This window comes from Megalobrama amblycephala, linkage group LG22 (assembly GCF_018812025.1).
Source record: "Megalobrama amblycephala isolate DHTTF-2021 linkage group LG22, ASM1881202v1, whole genome shotgun sequence".
In the NCBI taxonomy this organism is placed as follows: Eukaryota; Metazoa; Chordata; class Actinopteri; order Cypriniformes; family Xenocyprididae; genus Megalobrama; species Megalobrama amblycephala.
The window spans coordinates 6,658,586-6,676,776 of NC_063065.1; the positions used below are offsets into that span (position 1 = coordinate 6,658,586).

An 18,191-nucleotide genomic window follows, 5' to 3' on the forward strand; every position below is an offset into this window, starting at 1 on the left:
CTTTTTCATGTAACATGCAAGAAAGGATACTGATATGCTTTGAGATGATGAGGAAACATGCATATATATGTGGTTTTTAGTCTCACCTCACTGATGAAGGAATGATGGATAAGTTCATTGACCAAATCTCTGGAACTGTCACCTGAAATGACCACAATTTATATTTTACTTTATTTCAGCTTTATAACAATTGCAGAAAAATGACTGAAAAACGTTTAGTTAACAAAACACCATTTCAAACCCAGTTCTATCAGTCAAAAGACACTAAGGCCTAGTTAGTTTGAATAAAAAAAAAATATATGTATTGCTTTGATACAGCTTTCCTGTAGCTCAGTGGTTAGAGTGTGGCACTAGCAATGCCAAGGTCAGGGGTTTGATCCCAGGGATTGCAAATACTCAGATACAAATGCAATGTAAAAGCGTCTGCCAAATGTAAATGCTTTGATGCTTCAAAAAGTTCATAAAGAGATTTTTTAAAACTAATTGAGTGGTTTAGTCCAATTTTTTAAAGAGATTCAATCACTTTATATAATGAACAGACTGAATTTAGGCCATTATTCACATATAAACATTGATCAACTCACTCATCAGTTGTGGTAAACGGAAGCTCAAGCATGTTCGCTTGACGTGCGAGAACCAATGAGGTTCATTCTCGTGTTACGCAGCACATTTGAGCTTCTGTAAGAGGTTTGTTCTTGTGCGTCAAACAGGTTCATTTGAGCTTCTTTTTATGTTCTAATCAATGTTTATATGTGAATAAATGCCTAAATTCAAACTGTTCATCATATAAAGTGATTGAATCTCCAGATAATTTGGACTAAACCGTTTAATTCTTATGGATTTAATTTTATGATCTCCTTATGAAGCATCAAAATGGTAATTGTGTAGCTGTCTATAGATTTTAACAATGTCTTTACTACTTTTCTGGACCTTGAATGTGGTAATTATATTGCTTTCTATAGGAGATTAAAAAAAAAACCCTCTCGGATTTCATCAAAAAGATCTTCATTTGTGTTCCAAAGATGAAAGAAGGTCTTACGGGTTTGAAACGACATGAGTAATTAATGACATAAGTTTCATTTTTGGGTGAACTAACCCTTTAAGGTCTTTAAGGTTTCACTTACTTGGCATAATATCACAGCTGAGCTGCCGATGGAGTTTATCATCCATCTTCAAGAAAAGGGTGAGCTGTGAAAACAACAGATATCAGTTCCATCTGCCACAGACGCAACAGATGTTGCCACAAGTATCCTTTAACATGAGTATAATAGCTTGCATTAGCATTAATAATTATCAAAACAAAGGCAGATGAATCACCAGAGACACAAGATACTAAACCAAAAATCACAATGCCATTCAAACACCAGTCACTGATCAAGACATTTAACCCTCCTAATGCACTCAGGTCCATTTTGGTACATAAAAATGTTAACACATAGTTTTTAGTATACAAATGAATCTTTGGTTATGTATTAAGGCTGTCAAAATACACATCACTGATTTTTTTTTTTTTTTTTTTTCAGATTCATAACACTCTGAAGCTTCCTGAAGCAGTGTTTTGAAATCGGCCATCACTATATAGGTCGTTATTTTTTATTTTTTTTTGGTGCACAAAAAATATTCTCATCACTTTATAATATTAAGGTAGAACCACTGTACTCACATCAACTGATTTAAATATGTTTTTAGTACATTAATGGATCTTGAGAGAGGAAATGTCATTGTTAGGGATGCAGGCCTCACTGAGCCATCGGATTTCAACAAAAATATCTTAATTTGCGTTCTGAAGATGAACAAAAGTCTTACGGGTGTGGAACAGCATGAGCGTGAGTAATAATGACATTATTTTCATTTTTGGGTGAACTAACCCTTTAAGATATAACCATTTCTAAAGGTACATTATGTAATTTTTTTGTTCAAAATAATTCTGAAATTAAAACAATATTAGACCAAATAGTCTAAATTTGTAAAAAGGAAAGAAGGTTTGAAAAAGAAGTCCACATTTCACTTTGCTGCCACCTTACGGAAGAGGATTAGGGCCAAGAAATAATAAAAAATAAATAAAACCATCTTGAGATTAAAGTTGTTAAATAACAAGAAAAAAGTCGAGATAAAATGTTGAGAATAAAGTCGTTAAATTATGAGAAAAAAGTCGAGATAAAATGTTGAGAATAAACTCATTAAATTATGAGAAAAAAGTCGTTAAATTACGAGAACAAATTTGTTAAATAACGAATTTGTTCTCATAATTTAACAACTTTTTTCTCATAATTTAATGACTTTATTCTCATAATTTAATGAGTTTATTCTCAACATTTTATCTCGACTTTTTTATCGAAATTTAACAACATTTTTCTCATAATTTAACGAATTTGTTCTCGTAATTTAACAACTTTTTTCTCATAATTTAATGACTTTATTCTCAACATTTTATCTCGACTTTTCTCGAAATTTAACGAGTTTTTTCTCGTAATTTAACGAATTTATTCTCGTAATTTAACGAGTTTATTCTCAACATTTTATCTCGACTTTTTCCTTGAAATTTAACGAGTTTTTTCTCGTAATTTAACGAGTTTATTCTCAACATTTTATCTCAACTTTTTTCTTGAAATTTAACGAGTTTTTTCTCGTAATTTAACGAGTTTATTCTCAACATTTTATCTCGACTTTTTTCTTGAAATTTAACGAGTTTTTTCTCATAATTTAACGAGTTTATTCTCAACATTTTATCTCGACTTTTTTCTTGAAATTTAACGATTATTTTCTCGTAATTTAACGAGTTTATTCTCAACATTTTATTTCGACTTTTTTCTCGTAATTTAACGAGTTTATTCTCAACATTTTATCTCGACTTTTTTCTTGAAATTTAACGATTATTTTCTCGTAATTTAACGAGTTTATTCTCAACATTTTATTTTGACTTTTTTCTCGTAATTTAATGAGTTTATTCTCAACATTTTATCTCGACTTTTCTCGAAATTTGACGAGTTTTTTCTCGTAATTTAACGAGTTTATTCTCAACATTTTATTTCGACTTTTTTCTCGAAATTTAACGAGTTTTTTCTCGCAATTTATCAACTTTAATCTCGAGATGGTTTTATTTTTTTATTATTGCTTGGCCCTAATCCTCTTCCGTAGCCACCTACTGATGAACCATTGCAGCAAGAAAAGGAGATTCAGGCTGTTAATCAACTTTTTAGTAAAAGGTTATGCAAGTTAAATTAATTTATTAAGTTTGAAAATATTTCAGAGTAATACTAAAAAATGTGTAATTTTCATAAATTATGTTTTGAGCAGTCATGAGTTACACATTTCAAATGAATTGAATTACATCTGAAGTCAATAGTTCATAGTACTGGTGGTAATTCTCATGTTATATGTTCTTATAAATTTCATATAATGATATATTCAAAAAAAAAAAATTATGACTGTTATGACAAGTTATGACTGTTTTATAAGCTCAAGTTCCACAGGGTCCAAACAGACTAGGTGTATTCAGTTTTTTAATGCATTACGAGGGTTAACTTGAAATTGTTCTTGAGTGAATCTTTCTGCTTTAGTTAAATATTGTGTCCTATATATGTGTACACTAAACTGTGACAAACTCACATGAGTTTTAGCAGTGTCTTCATTAGACTCCAGGTTACAATGCATCTGTACCACCTAGAACAATGACAATTCAAGATTAAATAAGAAAAAACTGACTGAACTGAACTATCAACTATAAGTGACTTTTGATAAGAACACACACCTTCCTGGTTTCTCCCTCTTGTGGCTCAGGCGTTGGGGTCTTCACTGTCTCCACCTGTTCTTGGGACATGGAGAGGGCGCGAGGTACAGGATGGGGTCGAGTGGACGCAAAGTTCATCAGCGGGTAAATGCCATTCCTGGGCAGTAAAATACATATTTACTCATTATAATCCACAGGCTACTTTTTAACATTATTGCTTTTATCTGGCAACACTTACTTCACATCCTCCAGAAACTTGTCCAGCTCTAGAGGAGAAACATGAGAATACCTGCAGGACAGAAGAGATCAATCAAAATAATGTATCAAGCATATATCTTTGTATGATATAGTGTCACATATGTCATATCATATGTCAAATCTTTTGCACCAGCGTTCAAAAATTTGAGGTCTGTAAGATTTTTCAGTGTTTTTGAAGATGAAAAATGATTTGATGAAAAATACACTAAAACAGTAATATTGTTTTTAATATTATTACTTTAAATATTTAAATATGTTTTAAAATATAATTTATTTCTGTGATCAAAGCTGAATTTTCAGCATCATTACTCCAGTCTTCAGTGTCACATGATCCTTCAGAAATCATTCTAATATGCTAATTTGCTGCTCAAGAAACATTTATTATCATTATCAATATTGAAAACATTTTTTGTGGAAACCTTGATATATTTTGTTCAGGATTCGTTGATGAATAGAAAGTTCAAAATTATTTATTTGAAATAGAAATCTTTTAAAACATTATACATGTAAGTGTCTTTACTGTCACTTCTGATCAATTTAATGTGTGCTAGCTGAATAAAAGTACTCATTTATTTTAAAAAACAAATCAAATTTTAATGAGCCCAAGCTATTGAGGGGTAGTATAAGGTGAGACTTACTTCAGCTGAACGCGGGGACGATCATCTTTGTGAATAATCTCTGCCATAACTCCATTTGGGTCGAATGATTTGGTCTTCTCCTCCACACAGTTTTCTGAAAGCATGTCTTTGAACCCAGATAAAATGTGAAAGAAATATTTTGAAATTTTTATTTCAATAATAATAATCCATTTTGTATTTTACCTGCAATCCAATGGATCTTAAATGTATGTAATTTAGGTAATCCTTCTAATATTTTATTCACAATAGAATATAGATAACATATCAAATGTTGAAAGTGAGACATTTTGAAATGTCATGCCAAATATTGGCTCATTTTGGATTTCATGAGAGCTACACATTCCAAAAAAGTTGGGACAGGTAGCAATAAGAGGCCGGAAATGTTAAATGTACATATAAGGAACAGCTGGAGGACCAATTTGCAACTTATTAGGTCAATTGGCAACAATGCCAATGCTGCGGCGAAAAATAGTGGAGCAATATCAGAAAGGAGTTTCTCAGAGAAAAATTGCAAAGAGTTTGAAGTTATCATCATCTACAATGCATAATATCATCCAAAGATTCAGAGAATCTGGAACAATCTCTGTGCGTAAGGTTCAAGGCCGGAAAACCATACTGGATGCCCGTGATCTTCGGGCCCTTAGATGACACTGCATCACATACAGGAATGCTACTGTAATGGAAATCACAACATGGGCTCAGGAATACTTCCAGAAAACATTGTCGGTGAACACAATCCACCGTGCCATTCGTCGTTGCCGGCTAAAACTCTATAGGTCAAAAAAGAAGCTGTATCTAAACATGATCCAGAAGCGCAGGCGTTTTCTCTGGGCAAAGGCTCATTTAAAATGGACTGCGGCAAAGTGGAAAACTGTTCTGTGGTCAGACGAATCAAAATTTGAAGTTCTTTTTGGAAAACTGGGATGCCGTGTCATCCGGACTAAAGAGGACAAGGACAACCCAAGTTGTTATCAGCACTCAGTTCAGAAGCCTGCATCTCTGATGGTATGGGGTTGCATGAGTGCATGTGGCATGGGCAGATTACACATCTGGAAAGGCACCATCAATGGTGAAAGGTATATCCAAGTTCTAGAACAACATTTATTCCCATCCAAATGTTGTCTCTTTCAGGGAAGACCTTGCATTTTCCAACATGACAATGCCAGACCACATACTGCATTAATTACAACATCATGGCTCCGTAGAAGAAGGATCCGGGTACTGAAATGGCCAGCCTGCAGTCCAGATCTTTCACCCATAGAAAACATTTGGCCTGTATTAGACAAGAATGGGACAACATTCCTATTCCTAAACTTGAGCAACTTGTTTCCTCAGTCCCCAGACGTTTGCAGACTGTTATAAAAAGAAGAGGGGATGCCAACAGTGGTAAACATGGCCTTGTCCCAACTTTTTTGAGATGTGTTGATGCCATGAAATTTTTCCCTTCAAATTATACATTTTCTCAGTTTAAACATTTGATATGTCATCTATGTTGTATTCTGAATAAAATATTGAAATTTGAAACTTCCACATCATTGCATTCTGTTTTTATTCACAATTTGTACAGTGTCCCAACTTTTTTGGAATCGGGTTTGTATAAATACAAGTGAGAGAGAAGGAGGGGAATAATAGGGAAAAGGTAGCATTTTTTGCAGTGGTTTAAAACAATGTCATTTATTCTGTGCAGTTACAATCAATACATTCCCATTTATGTATTTTCAAGCACACTTACACTGGTTATTGATGAGGCAGTGTGCTGCGAGCAGCTTCAGCGAGTGCACTTCAAACAGCACGCGGTGAAACAGCAGGTCATGTGCCGTTGGGCGGAGTCTGGGGTTGTGACGCACACATGACTGGGTGAACTCCTGTTAAGCAAGAAAAAGAGCATGGCTGCATCTGAAATCACATACTTCCCTACTATATAGTACAGTATGTGACAAAAGAAGAATGTCTGAATTCAGAGTACTCATAAAAGAGTAGCAAAAAGCACCCAGATGACCTACTACTTCCGGCAAGTGTGTATACGACACTTTACTATCCCATGAGGCCACGGGAGAGGATTTGTGAACGGCAGTGAAATGACGCAACTGACACTGGTAGGTCACATGATGAACGTAGCGAATGTAGTACATCTGGATTACATTCATAATATAAAGAACAGACTTTTTTAGTGGTCGTGAAGTAATTGCTTATTCAAAATAAGTACCTACTCAAGGGAGTATATGATTTCAGACGCAGCCCATGACAGCAACAGTGTTATTTTAGTACCACTGATATAATGTTATAGTTTTTGTTAACATATTGAATTGGAATTTATTTTCATATTTTCTGTTTTCATTTTACTTTTAGTTTTTGAAATTTTGGAATGTTTATTAGTTTTTGTTTTTTTCTTTATTTAATTAAGTTTTAGTTAAAGTACTTGAACTTTAAGCGAAAATGAGGAAAACATTTTTTTTATTTTTTGTTTTATTTCAGTTCATGTTTATTTTAAGTAATGTGTTTGCTGTGAAAAAGACATCACCAAAATGCTGTGGGTATTGTGGGATGCCAGGGTGCTGCTATGCAGTTGCTAGGGTGCCTTGGGTGGTTGCTAGTGTTGTGGGTTGCCAGGGTGTTGCTATGCAGTTGCTAGGGTGCCTTGGGTGGTTGCTAGTGTTGTGGATTGCCAGGGTGTTGCTATGCAGTTGCTAGGGTGCCTTGGGTGGCTGCTAGAGTTGTGGATTGCCAGGGTGTTGCTATGCAGTTGCTCGGGTGCCTTGGGTGGTTGCTAGTGTTGTGTGTTGCCAGGGCGTTGCTATGCAGTTGCTAGGGTGCTTTGGATGGTTGCTAGTGTTGTGGGTTGCCAGGGTGTTGCTATGCAGTTGCTAGGGTGCCTTGGGTGGTTGCTAGTGTTGTGGATTGCCAGGGCGTTGTTATGCAGTTGCTAGGGTGCCTTGGGTGGTTGCTAGTGTTGTGGGTTGCCAGGGCGTTGCTATGCAGTTGCTAGGGTGCCCTGGGTGGTTGCTAGTGTTGTGGGTTACCAGGGCATGCTATGCAGTTGCTAGGGTGCCTTGGGTGGTTGCTAGTGTTGTGGGTTGCCAGGGCGTTGCTATGCAGTTGCTAGGGTGCCTTGGATGGTTGCTAGTGTTGTGGGTTGCCAGGGCATTGCTATGCAGTTGCTAGGGTGCCCTGGGTGGTTGCTAGTGTTGTGGGTTACCAGGGCGTTGCTATGCAGTTGCTAGGGTGCCTTGGATGGTTGCTAGTGTTGTGGGATACCAGGGCGTTGCTATGCAGTTGCTAGGGTGCCCTGGGTGGTTGCTAGTGTTGTGGGTTACCAGGGCGTTGCTATGCAGTTGCTAGGGTGCCTTGGGTGGTTGCTAGTGTTGTGGGTTACCAGGGCATGCTATGCAGTTGCTAGGGTGCCTTGGGTGGTTGCTAGTGTTGTGGGTTGCCAGGGCGTTGCTATGCAGTTGCTAGGGTGCCTTGGATGGTTGCTAGTGTTGTGGGTTGCCAGGGCATTGCTATGAAGTTGCTAGGGTGCCCTGGGTGGTTGCTAGTGTTGTGGGTTACCAGGGCGTTGCTATGCAGTTGCTAAGGTGCCTTGGATGGTTGCTAGTGTTGTGGGTTACCAGGGCGTTGCTATGCAGTTTGCTAGGGTGCCCTGGGTGGTTGCTAGTGTTGTGGGTTACCAGGGCGTTGCTATGCAGTTGCTAGGGTGCCTTGGGTGGTTGCTAGTGTTGTGGGTTACCAGGGCGTTACTATGCAGTTACTTACGGCAAAGAGTGTCTGATAACCCAGCTAACAAAAATATGTTGCAAGAACAGTTTGCTAATGTTCCCGTTAAGTTATGAAAAAGACAAAACGTTATTTCGGAATGTTTTCTCTCTTTCTTTTTTTTGGTTATGCGAACGTTTCATTTTATGATTTTCCAAACATTATGGAAAAGTTATTTTTGAATGCTCTCTCAATGTTTTAAAATGAGTAGTAACATTTAAAAAAATTTAGACGAACGTCCAAGTAAAACATTTCAGAAAAAAAAAAAAAAAACGAACGCTGTATAAATAATGTTTTTGTGCTAACGTTTTGAGAAAATTATTAAATACCAGATAACTTTGAACGCAATGTTTTATTAACATTACTGGAAGAATGTTGATTCATAACCAGAACATTAGCCAAAGTTCTGAAAACGTTCCCTGTTAGCAGAGTAGTCTCTAGATCGAACACGAGTCACTCCCAAAATATAAGCCTGTGGTGGTTGCTTATCATCTGCCGGATGAAAATAATAAGTCTGATTACTTAGAAAAGCATCTATCATGCACATTAATCATAAACCCTGAAACAACATCATGCCTGCACACATACCCTCATAAGGGGGTCTTCTAAGGATTGGCCCGCATTGGTTATGGCCTCCTTGGACACGACAGAATCCCCATTGGCCTGGATCTCCAACACGGCCATCTGGAGGAATAAATTTAAATATTATTGCATGAGGGACTTGGCTCGCTTCAGTGCAATACAGAGCTCTATGTAATACGTAACACTGCCAAGTCATGCTTTGTTGGTATCTCACCTCCAAAGCGCAAATCCCAAAGGAAAAGATGTCAATGGCATAGTCATCTTCACATGCTAAGAATAGAGAAGGAAATATAACATTTATAAACCGAAAAAGACCTGTGTGTCTAGTCTACACAAACATCCAGTAGAAAGCAAAGTGAAGATCTGGTCACACTCACAGCCGTACTCCGGACTGAAGAAGTGCAGGTTCCTCTTGTCATCTCGGTTTTGGAGTATTTTACCACGGACACCCCCTTCTGGGAACACTGGGTAAGAACAGATGATCTGAGTGGGACAAACTCTCATAAAAGTACATTTTCTGCAAAATTTGGGTCTTTAACTATATTAACTTTTAACCTATTAAGCCTACCGTATCATATTTGATTCACTTCTAAGTTATGATCAAACACCTGTTGTACGCAATCTACAACATGCCTCCTGTCGTCTGATTGATACTTTATGATACTGGGCTTTTCTCAGGCTTAATACATTTTTCTCAGTGTAGTAACATGGTAAGTTTGTACATATTAAGTGAAATGTTTTAAATATCTCTTACCATTCACAAAGAGCCTGTGCCAAACTACAGAGGGAAAAAAAACAGATTAGAAAGAAGACAATGGATGATAATTACACTGATTTTATTAGCAATAGTGCTCAGTAAATATTAACTTTTCAAGAAACATTTGTTTTTTATTGGACCTAAATATTTTTTTTTGAAAATAATAAATGTAAATAACTTTTTCAGTCAAAAATTAGAGTAAAACTAGCATATTTCAAAAAAAAGAGTGCAAGGGAAAATATACCTGATCCAATTTTAATGAGGCCGTTGTGCTGAATGAAGATGGTGTCACATGTGAGGTTGCCGTGAATTATGGGAGGGTCACAGGAGTGCAGGTAACTGATGAGTGGAAGAAGTTGCATGCTTGTTAATGTACAAATTTCCATGTTTGAACTTGCACAACCATCAACACAAATGAAAAAGTGTGTCACCTGAGGGCAGAGAGAATCTGTGTACACCAGCGTTTCCAGGCCTGGAATAGAGCAATGTAACATGTAAACACAAAAATCACAGCATCGCACAATAATAATCATTTACATCATATATTTAGACATCAGTCTCGAACTAAAAATTCCTGACCTTGACATTCATGGTCTTGTGGTTTTTCTTGGTCTTTTTAAGGAACTGTTTCAGGCTGCCAGACGACATGTATTCTGTGATGAACACAACCTGTGAGGGATATAAAAAGAAAAGCTATTTCGATATAATGGCCACTTCAGGTTTATACCAAACTAAGAACAATTCTTTTAGAAAAAAAATGGGCCTCATCTGAAAACGCATACTTCCCTACTATATAGCAGGCGAAAAGCAGTATATGACAAAAGAAGTATGTCCGAATTCGCAGTCCTCATAAAAGAGTAGCAAAAGTCTTTAATTTCTTGTTCTGTATCTAAATTTTTAGACTCAAACTGCAAGTTATATGTGGTCAGATCTATTTTCTGTTTAGACAGCATTCGCTTATGCTAGCACGTTTGCTATAGGTTTTCTTACAACCAATGCAAACTTGAAAAGATTCATCAAGCATGAGACTTCAGCAATGATTATATTGATTATATTGTTCATGTGGATTTTCTTCACAAGCAACAGAGCAGAAAAATGTGCATGTTTGTTGCTGCTGTCGCTGCATGTACATGTTTTTAGTCTTCTTGACAACAGATGATGTAATAACCTGTCAAAAGTTGGTTCTGAGGCATTATTTATTTACTTAAAGTAAATAAATAGTTCACCCAAAAACGAAAATTTGATGTTTATCTGCTTACCCCCAGTGCATCCAAGATGTAGGTGACTTTGTTTCTTCAGTAGAACACAAATGATGATATTTAACTCCAACAGTTGCCGTCTGTCAGTCAAATAATGCTAGTGGATGGGAACTTCTAATATAAGAGTAAATAAAACTTGTATACACAAGTCCAAATTAAACCCTGCGGATCGTGACGACACATTGATGTCCTAAGACACGAAACAATCGGTTTGTGTGAGAAACCGAACAGTATTTATATAATTTTTTACCTCTAATACACCACTATGTTCAACCGCGTTCAGCAATTTGTTTAGTGAGGTCTGATCGCACTCTGACAACGGCAGTAATGTCTCGCGCATATACTTCAATGAGAGCATAGTGGTGTATTAGAGTTAAAAAATGATATAAATACTGTTCGGTTTCTCACACAAACCGATCGTTTCGTGTCTTATGACATCAATGTGTCGTCACGAGCCGCAGGGTTTAATTTGGATTTGTCTATGCAAGTTTTATTTACTCTTATAGTAGAAGTTCCCATCCACTCGCATGATTTGACTGACAGACCGCAGCAGTTGGAGTTTAAAATCATCATTTGTGTTCTACTGAAGAAACAAAGTCACCTACATCTTGGATGCGCTGGGGGTAAGCAGATAAACATAAAATTTTTTGGAAAACATAAGAACATAAAAAGCATAAAAAGTTTTTGGGTGAACTATCCCTTAAATATGGTCTTTAAGGTTACATACTCGCCACACTATCCTTAAAAGTGAAGTATGTATTTTCTGTGCCACTGCACCAAACTGCAAAAATTAGGATTGTTTCCAAATAAGTTATTCAAAATGAATGAAAAATGCACTTTACCGCTTAAGAGATACTTTGATCTTTGACGTAGTTATTCTACACCACCACAACAATATGAAACCATTATAATGAAAAGGACAGTGATATCAGCAGTGTGTGTGTGTGTGTGTGTGTGTTACCCGAGCATGATTGTCCCCAATGTCCAGCCAGTATTTGTGAAATTTGACGATGTTGGGATGATCCACCTGCATCAGGTTCTCAAACATCTCCTTCATTTTGTCCTACACACAAATGAAACGAAAATAATTTTAGCTATCACATTTATACACATATAAGCAGCACAACATGGATAATAATGAGAAATGTTTCTTGAGCAGCAAATCAGTATATCAGAATGATATCTGAAGGATCATGTGACACTGAAGACTGGAGTAATGATGCTGAAAATTTCAGCTTTGATCACAGGAATAAATTACATTTCAAAATATATTCACATAGAACTACTGTTATTTTAAGTTGTAATCATTTTTCACAATATTACAGTTTTTACTGTATTTTTGATCAAATAAATGCAGTCTTGGTGAACATAAGAGGCTTGTTTCAAAAATATAAATGGTGTCTTACCGACACCAACATTTTGAACGGTAGTGTACACTGAAATATATTCAGAAATAGTTTGTTTGAGCACTCACCTCCACTGTCTTAAAGACCTTCTTGTCATGGAAGAGAACTTCGTTCCAGACCACCTCAACACCCTCTTCAGTGTCCATGGCCAGAGAGGCATTCTCCACTCCAGGAACATTCCCCTGACTCACCTGCAGGGGGAGACAAATAAACACTTTTAACATCCACAATTTCCACCTTTCTGACCAATTTACCATTACATTTCTAGAGTAACCTACAAATTCACAATATGCTTTTATGAGTACTGGAATAAAATGTTTAATATGGGGAAATGATGTGCTACTGATTTTTAATCTAATAACAGATTTGTCATACTATCAGTTGCACTGATTGCAGTGATAGGCTGATATATATCGATCAGACTGATTAATCTTAGGAGTATCTGCATGGCCAGAAGATACTCATTATGTATAATATCATTTATAGAATTTACAGACAGTCTTGTCAATTAACAGAGCACATGTTCCATTTTTAAAAATGTTTAAATTAATTTTGAGTAAATACTGTTAAAATAAGTTTTGTTTTATTTAATTTATTTTATATAGTTATATGAAGTATATTTCATATATTTTATAAAGAGTATATATATATATAATATCACACATTACACATTTAATATCACACATTACACATTTAAAATGTTTATATATATATATATATATATATATATATATATATATATATATATATAGGGTGAATTTATTACAATTTAAAATAACTGGTACTATTTAAATATATTTGACAAAGTATATTCCTGTGATAAAGCTATTTTCAGCATATTTCCAGTTTTTCACATTTTCAGAAATATTCTAATATGTGTTTGCTGCTCAATAAACATTTATGTTATTTTCAATGTGAAAACAGTATTTTTTTTTCAATTCCTTGAAAAGAAAGTTCAAAAGAACAGCATTTATGAAATACAAAGTGTAGCATTTACACTCCGTTCAAAAGTTTGGGGTCAGTAAGAATCTTTTATCAAAGGATTTATCAATCAAAAGTGGCATAAAGACATTTATAATGTTACAAAAGATTATTTGATAAACTGTCAAGAAAAAAAATTTGTAACAAATATTTTGTACTTGTACACATTAAATTTTCTTGAAATCAGCATAAAATGATTTCTAAATATGTGACACATGGAGTAACGATGCTGATAGCTTTGCAACAGGAATAAATTACTTTGTGAAATATATTCAAATAGAAAACATTATTTTAAATTGTAATAATATTTCAATAATATAAATGTTTATTTTTACTGTTTTTTAATTAAATAAATGACCTTGGTGACAGACGAAACTTCTTTTAAAAACATTAAAAATCTTAGTTTCCAAACTTTTGACTGTACTGTATCAAAAATATATGTGTGTATTTTCTCAGTTTCTTTTTGTATTGTATATCTTATTTGCTGTCAAGTTAACACTTATTAAATTAAATTAAATTAAACAAATCAAAATTCAGCATCAATGTTTGTTGACCACAATTTGTTTGAACATCCTTTTCTTTTTGTAAGCCCCTTTTCAAATCAAAATTTGAAAGTATAATTTCTCTGACTGAATTGAAAGGCATCTTTTGTGATTTTCAAAGAGAGAATGTTGAATTGGGACTTGGACTAGAGCCAGAGAGAGAGAGAGAGAGAGATTAGACATGATGCCAGAGAGACATACAGAGGAGGATCATGCTGAGAGAGGGATAATGACTGAGAGATGAGACGAAGAGAGCAAATCATGAGGAAGAGCACATACGTCTTTGCCGAGTCATGCATGTCACACATAATCTCTGCCTGTGTGTGCATGTGAGCAGACAAATACAGTATGTGTCCATATGACTAATAAGTGTGTTTGTCTGCTTTGTGTAGCTCACTGCTGTTAGACAGACACGGCTAAGCTTTTAACATGCTTGCTGAACATCTCCAGCCTGAACACATGACACTCTTCAATACGCAGCCTTCTGCGTCTAATGCATGTCAATGCACTCCTCTCATATGTCAGCCACGTCACATAAAATAACTACACTGTGGTTTCTAGCTTAACATTGTCTGTAATGTATTCAGTGCTTTTTGCTACTGCTGCTGAATCTTTAGCACAAAGTTCAAATACATTATATTTTACCCTGCAGTAGCCTTGGTGAGCATAAGAGACTGACCCAAAACTGTTTTGAATGGTTGTAAGAATGCCAAAACTGCGCAATGTACTTCCCTCAAGTATGATAAGAGTGGTTAAAATAAATTCAAGGTCAAGACTTGGCAGAACCACATTACATGCATGTTGCAATCAGAGTTGTTTGATTGAGGCCAAAAACAGTACTGTATATTAGATGTTTTACGGTACACCTACTTCTGGTTGGCACTCTGAGACAAGCTGTTTCTAGAGATATGACTGGATCAAAAGTGTCTATTGCAGGCACATGGCAAAACCGCTGAATATCTTAACAGACCAGGCCATTCGCATAAATTCCGGATAATTATATTTATTCAAGATATTAGGTTTAGTATATGTAGATGATGACTCATATCTGGATTCTAGTACACTGGTGATCATTCAAACCTTGCTAAAATGATCCTTTCAAATATGCCCATCTCAGTGTCATCATACACTTGTTGTGGTTAATAATGTGATTATAGTTGTGGAGGAACGGTGCAGCATTCACTAGAGCCACTGAGTCATCAGCTGGGACTCTAGCCCAGCACTAGTCAAAAGACTGAGATATATCAGCCTCACAAAATAAATAAGGATACAGACATGCTTTTCCCTGTAGCTTTCTGAGGGTGGTAGCCAAGAGGTTGGTGATTTAACCCTTTGGAACCAATACTGAAGTCCCAGAGGAATCTTTTCTAGATATATTAATATGTTATTCTGATGTGTAAACATGAGTCTATCAAGGTGGAGAAAAATACACTGGTCTACTGCAAATAAATAGGTCAGGCCATGAGATATCTACCATTTTTTGTATCTCTGAAAAAAATGGCTCTGATAATTAATATAAATAATGCATAATAAATAATAATAATAAAAATAAATCAAAATACAAGTTTTATATATGATATATATTATATATATATGATTATAATTTTGTAATTTTATTTTTTATTTTTTTAAAAACTACATAAAATATTATATAAAACTATTTTAATATTTTGATTAATTTTATTTGTGTGTGTGTATATAAATTCAATATATATATAAAATATTTTATGTAGATTTTAAAAATAATTTTTCATAGTTATATATGTAACTTACATTTTGATTATATATATATATATATATATATATATATATATATATACTTAACTTAAAATATATTTTTATTGGTTATACTGAAAATGTTATTCCATTTAAAATTATATTAAAAATGAAAATATAAATTTTTATTTTTTTTAAAAACTACATAAAATATTATATAAAACTATTTTAATATTTTGATTAATTTTATATGTGTGTGTATAAATTTAATCAAAATATTATATATATATATATATATATATATATATATATATATATATATATATATATATATATATATACACACATACATAAAATTTATAAAATATTTGCAGTTATTATGTAGTTATGTAGTAATAATTTGTAGTTATTATGTAGTTATGTAGTTTTTTAAAAATAAATTTTCATATTTAATTTTTAAATATTTATATATGTAACTTACATTTTGATTTTATATATATATTAAATATATATATTTATATATTTAAAAGTATTATGTATTTATATATTAAAATATAAATAGAAAAAAATGTAATATATGAAAAAATATTTTTAAAAACTACATTATTTGTATTTTATGCAAAATACATAACTTATTAAAATGGGTTAAAATTAATTTTTAAATATACTAATCACCAAGTGTCTTATTGTGTGTCTAATTAAACAAGGTTTTAAAGTTAAAAGAGTTGTTTTCTCATTTCTGTTGAATCTTAAAGGCTTTCTGGGTACAAGTGGGCCTTCCTAAAACACCATGAAATAAGTACAGTACTAACCGCCAGTCTGAGCCCTGATTTGCATGGATTATTACCCACAATCCTTTGGTCTTGAATGGCATGTTGCCTGCAACAGGGTTTCACCTCAGAGGTCAAGAAGTTACCGGGGCTGTGGTGGGGTTTAATGCATGTTGGAATGTTACAGTCATAATAGAGGATTTAAGGAAACTTCAACAAAATTAGTCCACATGCTAAACTCTTTGTAATTAGCTACCTGCTTCAGCCTGCAAAACATTAAACAAAACATAATTTGTACAGTACAATAATACCACAGTTCAACAGAAATAGCAAATTGCTTTTTCGACAAGCAGCCATTACTAAAACAGACATCATGCACAAAAAGCATAAAGATAATTGTTGGCATGCATGAGTAAAGTTCCCTATTGTGCTGTTCATCAATACAACAGTATAATTTTAGCTATAATTGCACCTGTCGTCTTTAACACATGAACCCACGCAAATCTATTTTCAGTTAAAATAGCATTAAGTCTCTATATTCTCACTGTTTTTGCTGCACTAACACTTAAACGTGGCTGGGACATCGATTATTTTACTCACACTGCTGTCCGCCATCTCGTTAAAAACCTCTTAGGCTAGTTAACTTATGTTCACGTTTACCTCTTTTATGTGTTGAGTGCCAACTCCAGGAGCCATGAATGCTGGGAGCAGGGAAATTTAGAGCGCCGTATTTTATTAATTAAAATATTGATATTTGGTGCCAGTGTATCAATTATCGTATTGCACGGAGAAGGATAACATATATTGCTCTATCGATATTTTGTCCCACGCATATGTTTTAGTGGTAAGGATTTTCAGTGACTCTTTCTGTAGTTTCATCATTGCGCCTGTAGGTGGTGACAAGTCTTTAAGAGTGAGTCATGTGATTCATTTAACCCATTCGTTAAAAAATGCTGATTCATTCAGGAATGAATCAAGTGTCTGCCATTATGAGTGAGTCATTGAATCATTCACTCATCTTTTAATCGTATATTCCGCTTTGGCTTCTTTCAAAACTACTTTCTTTGCGGCACAAAAATTGGCTAACTTTATTGTGTATAAAATGCAAGTTATTTATTATGAACTTGTTTATTTATCTGTTGTATAAAAGAAATTTTACAATCGCAAGCTGCTGCTTTTGGTCTAAATGTTAGAATCACTCGTTTGATATATCCGTACGAAATCATCACACAGCTTTCTAGAATATTTGATTCTAATTGATCAAGCGCGAAACTCTGAGGTCAAACAGCATTGTATTTGACCTAATAAACTGTATTTTTCATATCTCTTGTATCGCAGTGTCTTTATTCTAACACAATAGAACTTAAACTAAAATATTTCATGTACATTTATTTACTTATTTGGCCATGTAAGAAAGATAATAGTCACTGATGCTCCTTCAGGGGTTTTTTTCTGCTTCGCGTCGGGATCATAATCATTCTGTCTGGGTTTATTTCACGATAATGACCGTCTGACTGTGCATTATCCCTTACATAAGTGCAAATTGCATACTGCGAAGGAATCATCAGGACAAGAATGTTTCTTCATCAACCTTTTCTGTCGCTGTTGAAACAAGCACTTTACCTTTCATTTTTTGCTTTAAAATCCACAGATGGATGAGGTTAAAAATAGCTCAGTGTAATTTCACATGCAGCTCCTGTTATGCGGGCCACTTTCCGTCAGTGTCACGTCTGGCGTACGTGTGTATGTGAAAAGGTGAAAGAGCTTTCTGGATAAGGCACAGTGTCCTCATGCTGACC

General features: G+C 34.6%; 1 protein-coding gene across 1 annotated transcript in view; it reads right to left on the reverse strand.

Moving 5' to 3' along the window:
• The window catches only part of nrbp2b (nuclear receptor binding protein 2b), a 31,105-nt gene that overhangs the window by 176 nt on the left and 12,738 nt on the right, over positions 1-18,191 (reverse strand). Inside the window, exons 2-17 of the mRNA XM_048174635.1 lie at positions 12,452-12,574; positions 11,939-12,040; positions 10,298-10,387; positions 10,150-10,190; positions 9,963-10,057; positions 9,716-9,739; positions 9,339-9,425; positions 9,176-9,231; positions 8,968-9,063; positions 6,359-6,491; positions 4,627-4,732; positions 3,969-4,019; positions 3,752-3,887; positions 3,610-3,663; positions 1,125-1,188; positions 87-142 (exon numbers count right to left, since the gene is read on the reverse strand). Coding sequence (XP_048030592.1) covers positions 87-142; positions 1,125-1,188; positions 3,610-3,663; positions 3,752-3,887; positions 3,969-4,019; positions 4,627-4,732; positions 6,359-6,491; positions 8,968-9,063; positions 9,176-9,231; positions 9,339-9,425; positions 9,716-9,739; positions 9,963-10,057; positions 10,150-10,190; positions 10,298-10,387; positions 11,939-12,040; positions 12,452-12,574 — 1,314 coding nt within the window. The remainder of the gene's footprint in view (positions 1-86; positions 143-1,124; positions 1,189-3,609; positions 3,664-3,751; positions 3,888-3,968; positions 4,020-4,626; positions 4,733-6,358; positions 6,492-8,967; positions 9,064-9,175; positions 9,232-9,338; positions 9,426-9,715; positions 9,740-9,962; positions 10,058-10,149; positions 10,191-10,297; positions 10,388-11,938; positions 12,041-12,451; positions 12,575-18,191) is intronic.